This window comes from Mercenaria mercenaria, chromosome 13 (assembly GCF_021730395.1).
Source record: "Mercenaria mercenaria strain notata chromosome 13, MADL_Memer_1, whole genome shotgun sequence".
Classification (NCBI taxonomy): Eukaryota; Metazoa; Mollusca; class Bivalvia; order Venerida; family Veneridae; genus Mercenaria; species Mercenaria mercenaria.
Window position 1 is genome coordinate 43,050,517 of NC_069373.1, and position 18,947 is coordinate 43,069,463.

The following is an 18,947-nucleotide window of genomic DNA, read 5'->3' on the forward strand; positions in this document are numbered from 1 at the left end:
GTGGCGTCTTGTGTTTACGGAAGTGAGAATTACAGGTAATTTTTTCAAAGGTATGTGCATGTAAAACAGCGCTTACAGACATGTTCCCCATGCTATAACATAAAAAATCAAAAGAGATTAACTACAGTTATGAAAAAGTAGGGTATAAGTCTCTCTATTTTGGTATTATTTCCTGATCTTGTTGACATAATTTCGGATATGTCAGATACTGATAGAGTAGACAGGTACAGGTTTGAATGAAAACAGTTTGGCAGCATGTCTTTCCACCTGATTTACCTTTACCTTTGACATTACAAATTCACATTTCCAGCCAGTGGCTCTTAGCTGCAATATATTTCAGGCCTCGATCTTGATGGTAGCCAGAGGCTACCAGTTTTTCAGACGGACTACCGAATTTCTCAAGCTGGGTAGTCCGTCGGGCTACTAAGTTTTCAAACTTGTTAAAAATAAAAGGGTGAAATTTATCTGATGTTTCCTTTTAAATGACAACGATATTTTCGGTCCGCATAACACGAAAATTACCTGGATTGACTGGAATTTACCCGCAAATCGTAAAGATGTCAAAACGTCATGCCAGTAATTTTCCATTCAACGAGCACGTGCGACCTATCGTATCGCCGCTACTTAAATGTTTATCGACACGTACACAAAAAACGCTTGTAGCGCATTCGTTTTTTAATATAATCGCTTCAAATTTTCAGCCCAGCTTTAGAAGTAATACAGTTCGAATTCTATAACGATCTTAATAAGATGTCGACAGAAATGTAGGCAAAATTTTATAAAAACGATCGAAGTTTCATACAATTATTTGTAAAATTTCAAACAGCGCGATCTTAATTATTTATTTATTTATTTCTAAAAGTAAATAAATGATACATACTATGGTCATAAAATTCAGACTTCTGACAAGAAAGTACCAAAAACAGAATTAAAAAAATCTTAAATAATTAAAAAGCGGCAGCAATTTATATACATGGAGTAAAACGATTTTTGGCAAACAGATTTCTGCAAGTGCGGATGAATAGGTTACGGGACCTCGTGAACGTAAATAATATTGTTTGACACATTTACCTGTCAGTTTATACGGGATATTGCACATTCGCTTGAAAAAAAAAAAAAAGAAGAAACCCTTTTTACAGCAGTTTAAAGAACCGAGACCGTACGATCAGACAGTGATGTGTCACATGGCGCGAAAACATGACGTAATGCCATGACAATCTCTGGCAATTATACCGCTTTGATCTCCACTTCAGATGCCGTGATGCCGACACACTTCTTTTAGCTCTTTGAGAGGGTTTTAATTGATAATGAAAACAAGGCCAATTACTTGTTTAACATCAGAATAATTACCGATAATTGATGGGTTTTTTTTCGCTTTAAACACAAGTGGGTTGATGATGATTATTGACATATTATTGTGTCCACGTCGCCCCGGACTGTGATAATAGGCTACATTTACTTAATACTAGTGCTTAAAAAAAGAACATACCGACCTACCGACCCTACTTTTTTTGGCCATGCCACATGGCACCAGAAACACAACATTTTTGGGGGTGGGACTGGGGGGCTAACCAGCCAGATCAATTATTGCAGTTAAATTTGAACAGCTACACTATATTTTAAAGGTCCTCACTAAAAAGTAAGTTTTAGAAGGGTAGTGCCTATTTGAACCCCATGCCTGGCATATAACTAGATACTGGTATATGTCTTACTTCTTTTCTACAGTTTTCTCTCATAATTTCTGTCTGCTAGTTACTTGAATATTGCAACATGTTATCCACTTACGTTTGCTTAGCCTGCCCATGGATAGTGTGGGTAGATTAGTTGCCTACACTTTAAATAACTGAAAGTTGAATCAAGCATAAACTAAAATACATCATATTTATAAACAAAATGATTTTGGGCAATTAAAAATGTTTTCGGGTAAGTGGTTTTCTTAACTTACTGCCTGAAATGACAAGTGCTGAAAAAAAATTAAGGCAAAGACTGTAATATATTTTTCTCTTTTCCAAAACGGGACTACCATAAACCTGGTCGGGCTACTTGATTTCACAAGTTGGTAGCCCTGCTGGCTACCAGCAGAAGTAGGTTAAGATCGAGGCCTGTATTTGTGTCTCTTTTTATGACAATCATTTAAGGCCTATGCTATTTTGACAATGCAAAATTCCTATGTAAAACTGAGATTATCGTAACAACGCGAGAAATGCACGGGGATAAAAAAGAAACTAATAATAATACAAAAATGTATCTCCGAATAAATTGTAAAGTATCAATGACACTCAAAAACATGTCCCAACAGTGCACTAGAAGAATTTTCGGGGTAAGTATATGGTACCGTAAGTCTCTCATAGTCATATATATACAATATATATATTATTCAATCAAGGATATGTCAGTGTAAATGAGGTGAGCGTTAGTTTTCTAGGAAAACATCGTTAAACTGTGTTACACGAATCACACGTGCACCGCTCTTTTACAAAAATATGTCCGCCATGTTTTCTTCAGTAAACGAAATAAAAGGAGTATTTTACCTTAGATTTCCTTATTGTAGAGTACGATTGACTTTCTTATCTAAATAAAGCATCACTTTTTCATAACATCCCACTGTCCGATCTTTCTGATCACTTAACGATCACTCACAATTACAAAATAAAACCAACGTGTCATCAAAATTATCACTTTACACGGCTTCATGGACATCACGGCCTACTAACATTAAATTTGTAATCATGCGCCAACCAAACAAATGATGAAAGATCGAGACTTTTTCAGAGATGTGTTTTATTTCCTGTAATTTTCTGATATTCTAACCTTTAAACAACCGGATTGTATGTACAGAAATAACGAAATATTTATGCAATATAGCTTTTAGATTAAATTTTGGACCTATCTTTTTCAAGCTCAACAACAGACATGTATATGTCACAAACCTGGCCTGTCCTCGAAATCAGTGTCAAAGGTTACTAGAACATAAATACAATAAATAAACAAACACTTACTCTGTTCTTGTAAGTCCTGTAGGATGAAACGGCTCGTGTTTATACATTCATATATATTCCGTATCGGGAACATTGACAATCACAAGTCGATCCTTACCACGAACATGAAAACAGTTACTTTTATGCCTTTGTTTACATTTCAAACATGATGATTCACATATACGTTCAAGAACGTAAATTTCGTGTTTTCCAACCCACATGGTGTGTAAACTTTTGTAATTAAAAGTATGGTGTATTCGGCAAACCATGTGTAATTACCGACGTGGTAAATGTCATTGAGAGTATCAGTTATGTTCACGAAATTTAATTGAATATTTATGTTATATACTTGCAAAAGAAAAACTTGATGATCATGGTCACTGGCTTCAAATTCCTCGCCCATCACCGAAGTGGGATCAAAAACTCACTTTAGGTGTAAAACTTTTCACGTAAGGAAGCCATCCAACTGAGGTTAGTGTCTTGATCTAGGTACCAGTATGAGCCCAAAAAAAATGTCTGGAGGGGCACCTGGAGCCTTTCCCCACCAACAAAACCTGGGAAAAGTTAATTGTGTCGTTTTGGTGTTACTCTCAATCAAACAAAATAAACATTGTATCAGTTATGTTCACGAAATTTAATTGAATATTTATGTTATATACTTGCAAAAGAAAAACTTGATGGTCATGGTCACTGGCTTCGAATTCCTCGCCCATCACCGAAGTGGGACCAAAAACTCACTTTAGGTGTAAAACTTTTCACGTAAGGAAGCCATCCAACTGAGGTTAGTGTCTTGCTGTAGGTACTAGTATGAGCCCCAAAAAATGTCTGGAGGGGCACCTGGAGCCTTTCCCCACCAACAAAACCTGGGAAAAGTTAATTGTGTTGTTTCGGTGTTACTCTCAATCAAACAAAATAAACATTGTTCCCATTTTTGTTTGTTCGTTTGATTATTTATTTTTGTATATAAATGAATATGCAAAACGGGTTTGTTTGTTTCTGTGTAACGTCAAAATATAATATTACAATTATAGATCAACAGTGAACGCCACATGCATTATATTTTCACGAACGTTTAATGCTTTAATCTCACATGTAAAACAAACATATTCCTCATGTATAAAAGGTAAAGGTAAATATATATCATTATGTATATGTTTGTGCACTCTTGGAATTAATTGTTAAGTGTAAAAAGTATATATTCACAGTTCAAATCATCCATGCTAAATAATACGTATGATATGTTAACTTTGCTTTCTCACTGTCTAATATGTCCGAAATTACCTGTTCGATTTTTATCACAGAGTTCTAGTTTATTTTTCACCTTAAATTAAAGCAAATGTGTACAATATAATTTTAAACGTAAACTTTGAAACTAGTAGGTTGTAGCATTCTCTAGGTCAAGGGTATTTTTATTGCCTTCTGTAGTCAGTCATTATCTATTGTTAAAAAGAATTTTTTTAACCAAAAGTGGAAAATTTCAGGTACTTGAAAATGCAGCTTTCTAAAAGGTCAGTTAGAATTCTCGATGTCATTTGTCAGATATACCTTGTAAATAAATAATATTATTACAAAATTAATAATGCTATTTTTTGGTTGCACTTTGCAGATAAAGTTATTTTCTGAGCAGTAGACTCCCTGTAAGTGAGCACTACGTAAGCGCTCAAGCCCTTCTCGCACACCATACCTATAGTTCGGACTTCTTTCATGTGTAAAGGCTTGTGCACAAAAACGACAAATTTTGCCAACACCTGGAAAATTGTAATGTGTTTTCAGATAAGTAATAAACGGAAATAGAAAAATAGCTCTCAGCTCATTTACACGGATAGTTTAGCTTTATTATGTATGTTATAGTTTTTCGCAGTTATGCACGATGGCATAGAATACTTACCCCGAAAATTGTGACACGACCATACTGATAACTTTTCCCACTTTTTTTTTTTAATTAAAGTAAGAGTTCAGCACTTCATGGTTTTGATGTATTGTCACTTTGGAATAACGTTTGTTTTACAGTAACTTCGAAATTCCTCAGAAATAATATCATGTACCCCACCCACCTAATTCATAATTTCAAAATAGCATAGGCCTTAAAAGGAAGTGGCTAGGGGTCTGGGAAACTGGACTTCTTGGCCTACATTTTTTGTATCTGGAGTATTAGAGGTCTAGTAATCATGGTAATCAAATTCAATATATATATTATACATGTATTGTTATGCCCCCCTTCGAAGAAGGAGGGGTATATTGTTTTGCAGATGTTAGGTCGGTCTGTCGGTCGGTCGGTCGGTCGGAATGTAGACCACTCCGTTTCCGGATGAAAATTCAAGAACGCTTGGGCCTAGGATCATGAAAGTTTATAGGGAGGTTGGTCATCACAAGCAGATGACCCCTATTGATTTTGAGGTCTGTATGTTAAAGGTCAAGGTCACAGTGACCCTGAACAATTAAATGGTTTCCGGATGATAACTCAAGAACGCTTCAGCCTAGGGTCACGAAAGTTGATAGGCAGGTTGGTCATGACCAGCAGATGACCCCTATTGATTTTGAGGTCAGTATGTCAAAGGTCAAGGTCACAGTGACCCTGAATAGTAAAACGGTTTCCGGATGATAACTCAAGAACGCTTGGGCCTAGGATCATGAAAGTTGATAGGGTGGTTGGTCATCACCAGCAGATGACCCCTATTGATTTTGAGGTCAGTATGTTAAAGGTCAAGGTCACAGTGACCCTGAACAATTAAATGGTTTCCGGATGATAACTCAAGAACGCTTCAGCCTAGGGTCACGAAAGTTGATAGGCAGGTTGGTCATGACCAGCAGATGACCCCTATTGATTTTGAGGTCAGTATGTCAAAGGTCAAGGTCACAGTGAACAGGAACAGTTAAATGGTTTCCGAGCAATAACTCAAGAAAGCTTGGGCCTAGTTTCAGGAAAATTGATAGTTAGGTTGGCCATGACCAGCAGATGACCCCTATTGATTTTGAGATCATTAAGTCAAAGGTCAAGGTCGCATTGGCCAGGAACAGTTAAACAGTTTCTGATCTTCTTGTCCAAAACCATAGGGCCTAGGGCTTTGATATTGGGTATGTAGCAAAATCTAGTGGTCCTCTACCAAGATTGTTCAGATTATTTCCCTGGGGTCAAATATGGCCCCATCCCGGGGGTCACATGGTTAATATAGACTTATATAGGAAAAAAATTTGAAAAACCTCTTGTCCAAAACCACAGGGCCTAGGGCTTTGGTATTTTGTATATGACATCATCTAGTGGTCCTCTACTAAGATTGTTCAAATTTTTCCCCAAGGGTCAAATATGGCCCCGCCCTGGGGGTCACATGGTTTACATAGACTTATATAGGGAAAAACTTTGAAAATCTTCTTGTCCAAACCACAAAGACTATGGCTTTGATATTTTGTAATGTAGCATCATCTAGTGGTTCTCTACCAAGGTTGTTCAAATTATCCCTCTAGGGTCAAATAGGCCCTGCCTCAGGGGTCACATAGTTCATATAGACTTATATAGGGAAAAACTTAGAATATTCATGTCCATAACTTACATTATTCAAATTTGGACCAGATGTATAGTTTTGAGTGGCAAGATGAACCTTGACATGAGTTGACCTTGATCTTGACCTAGTGACCTACTTTCACATTTCTTTAGCTACAGCCTTCAAATTTGGACCACATGCATAGGTTTGTGTACTGAAACAAACTTTGACCTTGTTATTGACCTAGTGACCTACTTTCACATTTTTGAAGGTACAGACTTCAAATTTGGACCACATGCATAGGTTTTTGTTCCAAAATAAAATTTGACCTTGATTTTGACCTAGTGACCTACTTTCACATTTCTCAAGCTACAGCCTTCAAATTTGAACCACAAGCAACTAAGTTTTGTGTACTGAAATTAACTTTGATCTTGAGATTGACCTAGTGACCTACTTTCACATTTCTGATGGTACAGGCTTCAAATTTGGATCACTTGCATAGTTTTGTATTCCGAAATAAAATTTGACCTTGATTGTGACCTAGTGACCTACTTTCACATTTTTCAAGCTGCAGCCTTCAAACTTGAACCACATGCATAAGTGAGCATATAATTTGTTCCTTGTGCAATTACTACATGCATCAAGGGGGGCATTTCGTGTTTGACGAGCTCTTGTTTTGTACTGTATTATTAAAGGCATTGCAGGTAACTGCTGGTGAAAGCTATGATTAGTTGTCATAAAGTTCACTATTACATATTTCTTATATTAATGTCACTCGCATTATCTATCTATCTATCTTCCGTTTAGGTCGAACCCCTCGCAAGGACGTAGACCTTGCGCGCGTCAACCAACAAAAGAATATTAGTAAGAATGTGAACATAAAGAGGTTTAAAAACAAAGAAATAAGGTTGGTTAAAAACAGGTTTAAAAAATAGAGCAGGACTGGTGGTTTATGGGGAGACATGTTCAATCTGGCTAACAGCCTGACTGAACTGCGGACCGGATAAGTTTACAACATCTGGCGGAAGCAATTCATTGGAGACATACTGAATATGAAATTTTATCTATTTTAATATAGATCTATCTATTGATTCTGCTTAACTTCACTTTCGGATATTACTACAAACTAGCTGCCAATGAAGTAATAGATTAAAGAAGTAAAATGAATTCAAACGTTTATGAGCTCAGTCTGCATCTAAAATATTACAGAAAAGCATAAGTTTATTGTTTTAATCCCTCAGTCCCGAGAAAAACACAAATTTGATTTTAAAAAATTTCCATTACATCACACAAATCGCTATAAAGCCTAATTACTGATAGTAATAAATTTATCAAAATATGCATTCATGTTTTTCTTGGTATATAATTATACTTCTGTTTTCTGTCAATTGTAATACATTTAAAACCTCTAAAAATGAGCAACTTTATTTAATCATCTCCTGTTTTTGACAGATATATTTATGGTTTACTCTCTGAAAATAACAGTTTCAGTATTCACGTTGGTTACTGGATCTAACTTCTAGACAGTCCTATATCATAGGGGTAAAGAGATTTATGGTTACTAATTGATGAAGAAATGTTTCAACTTCTTGCATGCCAAGATATTTCGCTAGTTCGGTCATGTTGACTAAACTGGCAACAGATTTCCACTCAGAGTAATCCTTTGTGAGTCCCTTACACTTGTAATTGGGTAGAAATGTCTCCTAGCCACTGCCAATTTATTTAGAAGCAATAGTAAGGTTTAAGACAGTCAAAATTGACTCATATCAGCCTGATTCATAGATGATATTCCTTCCATTGAAAATTATGATGGTCATTTTGCTGCAAAAGGAAAGGCACCAAAGTTTTGATGTATTATAAAGTAATGCAAAGTTGGATCAGAATTGAAAAGTATGCTACAGATTTAAAAGACATTAATCTTGGTGTGGGTAAACACTAAAATCATGCTGATTTATTGAATTCTATCCCAAAATAAAAACTACAAAACCGAAATATAAACTGCTATTAAAACCGGTTGTCATTTCTTAAGTTATAGAGCTATTAGCTTAATATGTCTGGCCAAAGTACATGTATCCAAGATGCATTCAAGGTTTCTCACTGCCATTGAAGTATCAGAACAACATGTAAGGCTTTATAGGTGAAAAGTGGGTGTGTCTAGTATGAGTCAGAGCATGAGCTTTTAACTGAACAAATTTTTTTATTAATTTGTCACTGTGTGCTAATAAGTGACTAAAATACGCAGTTGATATTTTTTCAGGTTGAGATGTGAAGACTGAACAACAAGTATGTGTTTGATCGTCCTGATTCTGATCTGTCTCAGTTCTTCTGTGATAGCAGATGAGTTTAATGGTATGATATTTGGTTCTCTCTGAACTGTATTATATTATACAGACTGTATTTGATTTTTTTTGCTTTGGAAATTTTGAAGTTTTTAAATTTCAGTTTTGACTTTACTGGTATTTGTTGATGGATTAATGTTATAAAACTTTTAGGATATCATAGCATAAAATCAGTATTTCCATGTAAAACTAATTAAAGCATTGTAAAGTTATAAAAAAAAAAGATCAAAATATTTTAAGGGCCAGATTGTTACACAAGGAGAAATAAATTATTGATATTTTCTGAGATACCATACCCAAAAAATCAAATAAATCCTTAGTAACTTCCAGCCCCAGAGACCTTTCAATATAAGTGTTTACTTATATCTGAATCCTAGATAAGAAAGCCATAATTAGTGAAGAAAAAACAATTGTTGTATTGAATTTGTGGACCTAGCAGAAGTTAATAACATGCTGCTGGTATATCTGTAAAATTGCATTCTAGCATTCAGGGGTCAAATTTAGCAACATTTTCTACTAGCTAAAAGTAGCTAGTGCCCTTTTTGTTCACCAGCTAAAATGAAAAGATACAAGCTAATGTTAAACAATAATATTTAATTACTTTATTGATAATTTTACAGGCCAAAACCTACTGATTAATCTCTGTAAGTAGCCAGTCACAAAAAAAATCAGCTAGTGCCATTTTTATCCACTTACAAGCTAAAGTCAAAGCCTTCCATGTTAACTTAATGCAAGCTGCAATCATGCATTATATCAGAGTTTTGTTGAACAATGAAATATCATTTATAAACATAAATGATAGCATTCCTTTCATGCAGAAAAAAATGTATACCTGCAGAACCAACTTTATTAAAGACATTTGCTTGGTATATTATTGACTAGCTGAAATTAGCTAGTACATTCCAAGCCCACTAGCTATTCTCAAATTCCACTCTCATTTAGCTTGTATACTTGTCTAAATTTGAACCCTGGCATTGTTGAAAAAAAAAACAGTGGGACAAATGTTTGCTTCATTTCTTGCATTAGACAATGTTTGTTCAAGAACTTAAAAGTTTTAATAGAAGACTTCGATACTGCACGTTTCCTTCTGAATCAGTACTTGGGTAGTATGCATTGAAGTTATCATGCTGTTTTTTGGTTCTGTTCAACTGCAGCTTCTATAGGGTCTTCTTATAGATTTTATCATTGCTGATATGGAGGACACAGGGGTATCATTGTTCTTTCTATTACAGCTGATATGGATTACAGCTGATATGGAGAACACAGGGGTATCATTGTTCTTTCTATTACAGTTGATATGGAGAACACAGGGGTATCATTGTTCTTTCTATTACAGCTGATATGGAGAACACAGGGGTATCATTGTTCTTTCTGTTATAGCTGATATGGAGAACACAGGGGTATCATTGTTCTTTCTGTTACAGCTGATATGAAGAACACAGGGGTATCATTGTTCTTTCTGTTACAGCTGATATGGAGAACACAGGGGTATCATTGTTCTTTCTGTTACAGCTGATATGGAGAACACAGGGGTATGTACACGAAGCTTACCAGTGATTGTTAGGAAACAGGATATCTATAACATCTATGCAGAACCTCGGCAGGATGGCATGGGTAATTATCTGAGGCTCTTTTTGATTACTGTTGCAATTCTTTTTACATTGCTAGTTATATTATTTATGATTGAATGCTAGCTATTTTCATGTGTTTTGATGGATGTAAACCACATTGGGGGACCACTGGCAATTCTTGGGTTTGCCAGAAGTTGCACTGTGGTTTATACCAATCTTGACCCAAAAGAAATAGCATTCAATCCTTAATTATTGTGTTTTAATTTAGCTTTGTACAAAAATGGACAATTTCTCATAATGAATATTAGAAAATGTCATATATTGATTTTAAGAACCACTAGATAGAACAGTGGTAAAGCCCCAATCCACGCACCCCCATGTAAATTGAAAGTAGCCCTCCTGCTGAATTTAATTTGTCTTTACCTTTATAAAAAATAAGTTTTAACTGTATTTGGATGCTGCATAATTAAGATTGTATAAGTAAAATGCAGCCTGGGATCTGTGATTTTTGTTTTGTCATAAATTGATAAAATAGTAGTTGGTATGTATTCGAGTGGGCGGCTTGGATAGCCCAGGATGCAAAAATGTATATAGGCACATACAGTCATATCCAGCTTCCTTTTATCGAATGAAATAAATATTTACAGGTACCAGAGACAGATGCACCATAAGGTTCAAGGGTGATGAAGGAAGGAGGTTCAAGCTGTGTATCAGAGACCTCAAGTTCGGGGAATGCCAGGTGTTTATAAAGATGTATGATGGTATTCCAGAGGCTGATGTTCTAAACAATGCTAGGGTATGTGTCTTGAAAAATAAGCAAACTGTTGAATATCTAAATAATTGAATTTCATTGTAGAGAAACAAATACCAGATTTATATAAGCCCGCCCACTTAGCTTAATAGGGAGAATGCCGATCTCAGGATCGCGGGGTCGTAAGTTAGATCCTCAGGAAGTGTGTATGTTCTCTGTGATGATTTGGTAAAAGACATTGTGTCTGAAATCATTTGTCCGCCACCTCTGATCCATGTGGGGAAGTTGGCATTTAGTTGGGGAGAACAGGTTAGTATGGGTATAGAATCCAGGAACACTGGTTAAGTTGACTGCCCGCCATTACATTACCGAAATACTGTTGAAATATGGTGTAAAACCCAAAACAGATTTATTTAAAATCAGACGGGACGATAACATTATTTCTTTTAATTCAATACTGTCATTATAATTTTGTATTTTTGCGATGTTTATAAAGCTGAACTAAAATTTTAACTACACTCAAATTTAAAGGCTTCAGCCTTGCTATGACCAGCACACAGTTGAAAGAATGCTGTGCTGGTCTTTTAGAGGTTCTGCGATATCCATTTAGTTACGTCGATTTTGCCCTGTCCGTCCGTCTGTACGTCACACTTCATTTCCGATCAATAAGTGGAGAACCATTTTTGACCTAGAACCTTCAAACTTCATTAAGTGGTAGGGCTGCTGGAGTAGACGACCCCTGTTGTTTTTGAGGTCACTCCATCAAAGGTCAAGGTCAAGGGCCTGAATATTGAAAACCATTTCCGATCAATAACTTGAGAACCACTTGACCCAGAATGTTGAAACTTCGTAGGATAATTGGCCATGCAGAGTAGATGACCCCTAATGATTTTGGGGTCACTCCATCAAAGGTCAAGGTCACAGGGGCCTGACCTGAACATTGAAAACCATTTCCCATCAATAACTTGAGAACCACTTGACCCAGAATGTTGAAACTTTAAGGATGATTAGTCATGCAAAGTAGATGGCCCCTTTTGATTTTGGGATCACTCTGTTAAAGGTCAAGGTCACAGGGGCCTGAAAATGGAAAACCGTTTCTGATCAATAACTTGAGAACGACTTGACCCAGAATGTTAAAACTTCATAGGATGATTGGACATGCAGAGTATTTAATGACTCCAATTGATTCTGGGGTCACTTGATCAAAGGTCAAGGTCACAGGGGCCTGAACATGGAAAACCGTTTCTGGTCAGTAACTTGAGAACCACTTGACCCAGAATGTTGAAACTTAATAGAATGATTGAACATGCAGAGTAGATGGTCCCTATTGATTTTTGGGTCACTCTATTAAAGGTCAAGGTCACAGGGACCTGGTCATGTAAAATCATTTCTGGACAGTATCTTGAGAACCACTTGACCCAGAAAATTGAAACTTAATAGGATGATTGGACATGCAGAGTAGATGACCACTATTGATCTTGGGGTTCACTTGATCAAAGGTCAAGGTCACAGGAGCCTGAACAATAACTTGAGAACCACTAGGCCCAGAATGTTGAAACTTAGTGGGATGACCGGACATGCCAAGTCGATGACCCCTGTTGCAGCCAAGAATCAGTGTCTCTTTGACTTTCACTCCTGTCCCCTATTGATTTCTTGCCTATACGACTATGCATTGGGGGAGACATGCGCTTTTTATGCCCCCGAAGGGAGGCATATAGTTTTTGAACCGTCTGTCAGTCTGTCATTCTGTCAGTCTGTCCGCAATTTTCGTGTCCGGTCCATATCTTTGTCATCAATGGATAGATTTTCAAATAACTTGACATGAATGTGTACCACAGTAAGACGACATGTCGCGCGCAAGACTCAGGTCCGTAGCTGAAAGGTCAAGGTCACACTTAGACGTTAAAGGTCATTTTTAGCTCACCTGTCACAAAGTGACAAGGTGAGCTTTTGTGATCGCGCGGTGTCCGTCGTCCGTCCGTCCGTCCGTAAACTTTTGCTTGTGACCACTCTAGAGGTCACATTTTTCATGGGATCTTTATGAAAGTTGGTCAGAATGTTCATCTTGATGATATCTAGGTCAAGTTCGAAACTGGGTCACGAGCCTTCAAAAACTAGGTCAGTAGGTCTAAAAATAGAAAAACCTTGTGACCTCTCTAGAGGCCATAATTTTCAATGGATCTTCATGAAAATTAGTCAGAATGTTCATCTTGATGATATCTAGGTCAAGTTTGAAACTGGGTCACGTGCGGTCAAAAACTAGGTCAGTAGGTCTAAAAATAGAAAAACCTTGTGACCTCTCTAGAGGCCATATATTTCACAAGATCTTCATGAAAGTTGGTCAGAACTTTCACCTTGATGATATCTAGGTCAAGTTCGAAACTGGGTCACGTGCCTTCAAAAACTAGGTCAGTAGGTCAAATAATAGAAAAACCTTGTGACCTCTCTAAAGGCCATATTTTTCATGGGATCTGTATGAAAGTTGGTCTGAATGTTCATCTTGATGATTTCTAGGTCAAGTTCGAAACTGGGTCAGGTGCCATCAAAAACTAGGTCAGTAGGTCTAAAAATAGAAAAACCTTGTGACCTTTCTAGAGGCCATATATTTCACAAGATCTTCATGAAAATTGGTCAGAACGTTCACCTTGATGATATCTAGGTCAAGTTCGAAACTGGGTCACGTGCCATCAAAAACTAGGTCAGTAGGTCTAAAAATAGAAAAACCTTGTGACCTTTCTAGAGGCCATATATTTCAAAAGATCTTCATGAAAATTGGTCAGAACGTTCACCTTGATGATATCTAGGTCAAGTTCGAAACTGGGTCACGTGCCGTCAAAAACTAGGTCAGTAGGTCAAATAATAGAAAAACCTTGTGACCTCTCTAAAGGCCATATTTTTCATGGGATCTGTGTGAAAGTTGGTCTGAATGGTCATCCTGATGATATCTAGGTCAAGTTCGAAACTGGGTCACGTGCGGTCAAAAACTAGGTCAGTAGGTCTAAAAATAGAAAAACCTTGTGACCTCTCTAGAGGCCATATATTTCATGAAATCTTCATGAAAATTTGTCATTATGTTCACCTTGATGATGTCTAAATCAAGTTCGAAAGTGGGTCACGTGCCATCAAAAACTAGGTCAGTAGGTCAAATAATAGAGAAACCTTGTGACCTAACTAGAGGCCATATTTTCCATGGGATCTGTATGAAAGTTGGTCTGAATGTTCATCTTGATGATATCTAGGTCAGATTTGAAAGTGGGTCACGTGCCGTCAAAAACTAGGTCAGTAGGTCAAATAATAGAAAAACCTTGTGACCTCTCTAAAGGCCATATTTTTCAATGGATCTTCATGAAAGTTGGTCTGAATGTTCATCTTGATGATATCTAGGTCAAATTCGAAACAGGGTCATGTGCGGTCAAAAACTAGGTCAGTAGGTCTAAAAATAGAAAAACCTTGTGACCTCTCTAGAGGCGATACTTGTGAATGGATCTTCATAAAAATTGGTCAGAATGTTCACCTTGATGATATCTAAGTCAAGTTCGAAAGTGGGTCACATGCCTTCAAAAAGTAGGTCAGTAGGTCAAATAATGAAAAAACGTTGTGACCTCTCTAAAGGCCATATTTTTCATGGGATCTGTATGAAAGTTGGTCTGAATGTTTATCTTGATGATATCTAGGTCAAGTTTGAAACTGGGTCAACTGCGATCAAAAACTAGGTCAGTAGGTCTTGAAATAGAAAAACCTTGTGACCTCTCTAGAGGCCATACCTTTGAATGGATCTTCATGAAAATTGGTCAGAATGTTCACCTTGATGATATCTAGGTCAAGTTTGAAACTGGGTCACGTGCCTTAAAAAACTAGGTCAGTAGGTCAAATAATAGAAAAACCTTGTGACCTCTCTAGAGACCATATTTTTCAATGGATCTTCATGAAAATTGGTCAGAATTTTTATCTTTATAATATCTAGGTCAAGTTCAAAACTGGGTCACATGAGCTCAAAAACTAGGTCACTATGTCAAATAATAGAAAAAACGACGTCATACTCAAAACTGGATCATGTGGGAAGAGGTGAGCGATTCAGGACCATCATGGTCCTCTTGTTCATGATAGTGCATTCGTGTCCGGTCCATATCTTTGTCATCGATGGATGGATTTTCAAATAACTTGGCATGAATGTGTACCACAGTAAGATGACATGTCGCGCGCAAGACCCAGGTCCGTAGCTCAAAGGTCAAGGTCACACTTAGAGGTTAAAGGTCATTTTTCATGATAGTGCATTCGTGTCCGGTCCATATCTTTGTCATCCATGGATGGATTTTCAAATAACTTGGCATGAGTGTGAACAACAGTAAGATGATGTGTCGCACGCAAGACCCAGGTCCTTAGCTCAAAGGTCAAGGTCACACTTAGACATTAAAGGTCATATTTCATGATAGTGCATTGATGGGCGTGTCCGGTCCATATCTTTGTCATTCATGCATGGATTTTAAAATTATTGGGCATGAATGTGTACCACAGTAAGACGACATGTTGCGCACAAGACTCAGGTCCGTAGGTCAAAGGTCCTAAACTCTAACATCGGCCATAACTATTCATTCAAAGTGCCATCGGAGGCATGTGTCATCCTATGGAGACAGCTCTTGTTTACAAAAGCATCTTCTAGTTTAGACTGCCTTTCCCTTTGAAGTGTTTTGATGAGACTGTGAAATGAATAAAATTATTAACTTACAATTTTGTTGAAATGTTGGTATGTCATTTGCAACTTATTTGTCTAAAAATACGCCAGATTTCAGCAATTTAATTTTTCCAGTTTTAAAGATAATGGCAAAATATTAAATACTGGTATATTTTAATTTGTATAGCATTTTCACTAATCCTTTGACAACCCTACAAGTTTGGTTTATCAAATTGATGCTGTTTATGTAAAGTTATAGGAATTTAACTTATAGTTGAACTTGCCTTAGGGGCCACCTGTACTGAACAGCCACCTGCTGTATTGAGCAGCCACTTGTATTGAGTGGTCACCTGTATTGAGCAGTCATTTGTATTGAGCAGCCACTTGTATTGAGCAGCCATCTGTATTGAGCAGCCACCTGTATTAAGTTGCCACCTTTATTGAGCAGTCACCTGTATTGAGCAGCCTACTGTATTAAGTGGCCACCTGTATTGAGCAGCCACCTGTTTTAAGTTGCAACCTTCATTGAACTTCCACCTGTATTAAGTGGCCATCTGTATTGAGCAGCCATCTGTATTGAGCAGCAACCTGTTTTAAATGGCAACCTGTATTGGACAGACACCTGTATTGAGTGGCAACCTGTTTTAAGTGGCCACCTGTATTGAGCAGCCACCTGTATTGAGCTGCTACCTGTATTAAGTGGCCACCTGTATTGAGCAGCCACCTATATTAAGTGGCCACCTGTATTGAGCAGTCACCTGTATTAAGTTGTCACCTGTATTGAGCAGCCACCTGTATTGAGGGCCCACCTGTATTGATCAGCTACCTGTATTGATTGGCCACCTGTATTGAGCTTCCACCTATATTAAGTGGCCACCTGTATTGAACAGACACCTGTATTGAGCAGCAGTCTGTATGAAACAGCCAGACTGCATCACTTCCTTAGCTGTTCGCAAGGGTTTAATTTTCACTATATATAAGATTTGTCTATTTTGTATATTTCAGTATACATTTGGTTGCAACGCTGGTACTGGAAATGTGTATAATTCGTATACCAGTGATATTTCAGTAAGCCTTGAAAAGCCAGATTCAGGCAGCACAGCGTACAAGTTTTATTTAAGGCTTACAACAGAAGATGGTAAGTTTTTTGTATATTTACAGTAAGGTGCGGACAGTAGAGTTTTCTTTGTAACTAGTAATGGCAAGTTAAGTGTTGTGTCAGTTACGCAGTAGGCCTAGGGGCTATAAATTTGCTCTCTGTCCATCAGTCCATCCAGTATTAATCTATTCTATATTAACAATTTTGAAAATTACTTACTGTAACTGTTTACAGCAATAATGCCATGTGATCAAGATCAAGCCTGGGTACTTATGGTTTTTAATACATATTTAAACTTGGCTCTTAGTCAGCACACAAAGTTAAAAGAAATTCTGTCCGTAGGAAAATTTTTGCTTATATACATGTAGAAAACTGTGCAATATGTCTTTAAAACGTAGTTCAACAGTACCAAATTTTGCGTGGCTAGAATCGAAATTAAAATTGTTTTCCTATCTCAGTGAATAAAATATGGCAGTGGTTAGGATGAGAATAATTAAATAACTCTAGCAACACACTCGTGATTTGATATTACGTATCCAGACTACTGTCCATGTTGTATTCACTGATAAAGCATAGGGCCATTAGGGGCACATTTATGATTTCTTTAAAATATCCTCAGTGTAAGATAGTGAAATGCTGTTTGCTAGATGAGCTTTCAAGTTCAAAGGCATTCAAGTTTATTTTTTATGTCCTGACTAATACTGTCGCCTTATATATGCTACTCTAATTCATTCAATTTAAAATGTATAAATTTGTTTTCAATTTTATAATTCTTAAACATTTCACTGATTCATGACGCCTACATTGAAAAAAATCAAGTGGATTATAAGGTAAAGGACCCGTAAGTGCAACCAGCATTGTCTGTTCAATTACATATTCTCAGTATGCAATGTCGGCATACTGAGTCTGGTTGTTGCGAGAAAAGCAATTTTATGTTATGGCCTAATGATGCAGAAATAGCATATAAGAATTGACAAACTTGTACAGAAATTGCTGATTAACATATTAGGGGTCCACTGCCTTCAGTGAGATATTTTAAATTCTCTTTTTTTGTAGGGCCTGATGTTTGTGGGGGTATTGTGCCACAGTCGGAAACAGAGTCCCCGATGAGTGCTGGAGTGATTGCAGGCATTGTTGTTGCAGCGATTCTAGTCCTTGTAGTGATTGTAGCAGTTGCCGTTTACTTGATTTTTGCTTATAAAAGAAAACTGGAGGAAAAAGAAGCCCTTGCACATTCCATGCTGCTTCGTTGTAAGTTGGTATAATTTGGTCTATATGCTTTAATCCAGAGAGAAGGACTTTACCTGTTTTAAGTGAAGAGGTAGATTTTAGAGTTTCGTGTATTTTATTTTGCTCTATCTTCAAAGAAAAGCAATTCCCCTTCTAAGAAAAAAGGGTGCATTGTTTTGCTCATGTCCAGTCTGTCTGTCAGTCTGTCTTTCGGAAGCCACTGTGGTTTCCAATCAATTGATTGAGAGCACTTTGCCTGCTAGTAGTCAAACTTGTTAGGATAGTTGCCGATGGAAAGAAAATGATTGCTGTAGCTTTAAAGATCTGTACGTAAAGGTTAAAGTTTCAATGAACACGAGACTGTAGAATTTTTCCAATCAAGTTAATTATCAAGTAATAAAGCAGATGGCTTGGGTTTACAGCCCCCAGTTTGCATAGGATTGTCTGCGGCCAGTTTGATGACCCTTGTTCATGTTCATTTGGGTCAGTGCATCAGAGGACAAGGTGACAGTGGTCTTGAGAATTAGACCACTGATCAAATATTCTCATTGGAGAATATTTGGATATTTGACCTACAGTCTTCAAGTTGGAAAGATTATTGCCAGTGGTCAGTAGATGACCTGTATTGTTTTAGGGTCAAAGGTCAAGGCCACACTGGCCTTAAAACAGACTCCTATCAGTAACTGGAGATTGCAAGTTACACACCTAGCTACCTCTGACAGGCTTTTATTGAGGGCAAATGTGTTTTGCAAACAGTTCTTGTTGCAACATACTTTCATTAGTTTAGCATACAATTTTGTCTTTTTAATGGAAGAATATTATGTTTTC

At 37.1% G+C, this 18,947-nt stretch overlaps 1 protein-coding gene across 2 annotated transcripts in view; it reads left to right on the plus strand.

The window, feature by feature from the left end:
- The window catches only part of LOC123530397 (serine/threonine-protein kinase fray2-like), a 26,444-nt gene continuing 7,497 nt past the window's right edge, over nt 1-18,947 (plus strand). Inside the window, exons 1-6 of one of the 2 annotated variants that reach the window (XM_053521635.1) lie at nt 1-35; nt 8,715-8,806; nt 10,309-10,410; nt 11,015-11,163; nt 16,796-16,928; nt 17,946-18,140. In XM_053521635.1, the coding sequence (XP_053377610.1) occupies nt 8,743-8,806; nt 10,309-10,410; nt 11,015-11,163; nt 16,796-16,928; nt 17,946-18,140 (643 nt within the window). In that variant the 5' untranslated portion in view covers nt 1-35; nt 8,715-8,742. Of the gene's footprint in view, nt 51-8,714; nt 8,807-10,308; nt 10,411-11,014; nt 11,164-16,795; nt 16,929-17,945; nt 18,141-18,947 lie in introns of both variants that reach the window. The other variant, XM_053521636.1, reaches the window with a different exon arrangement.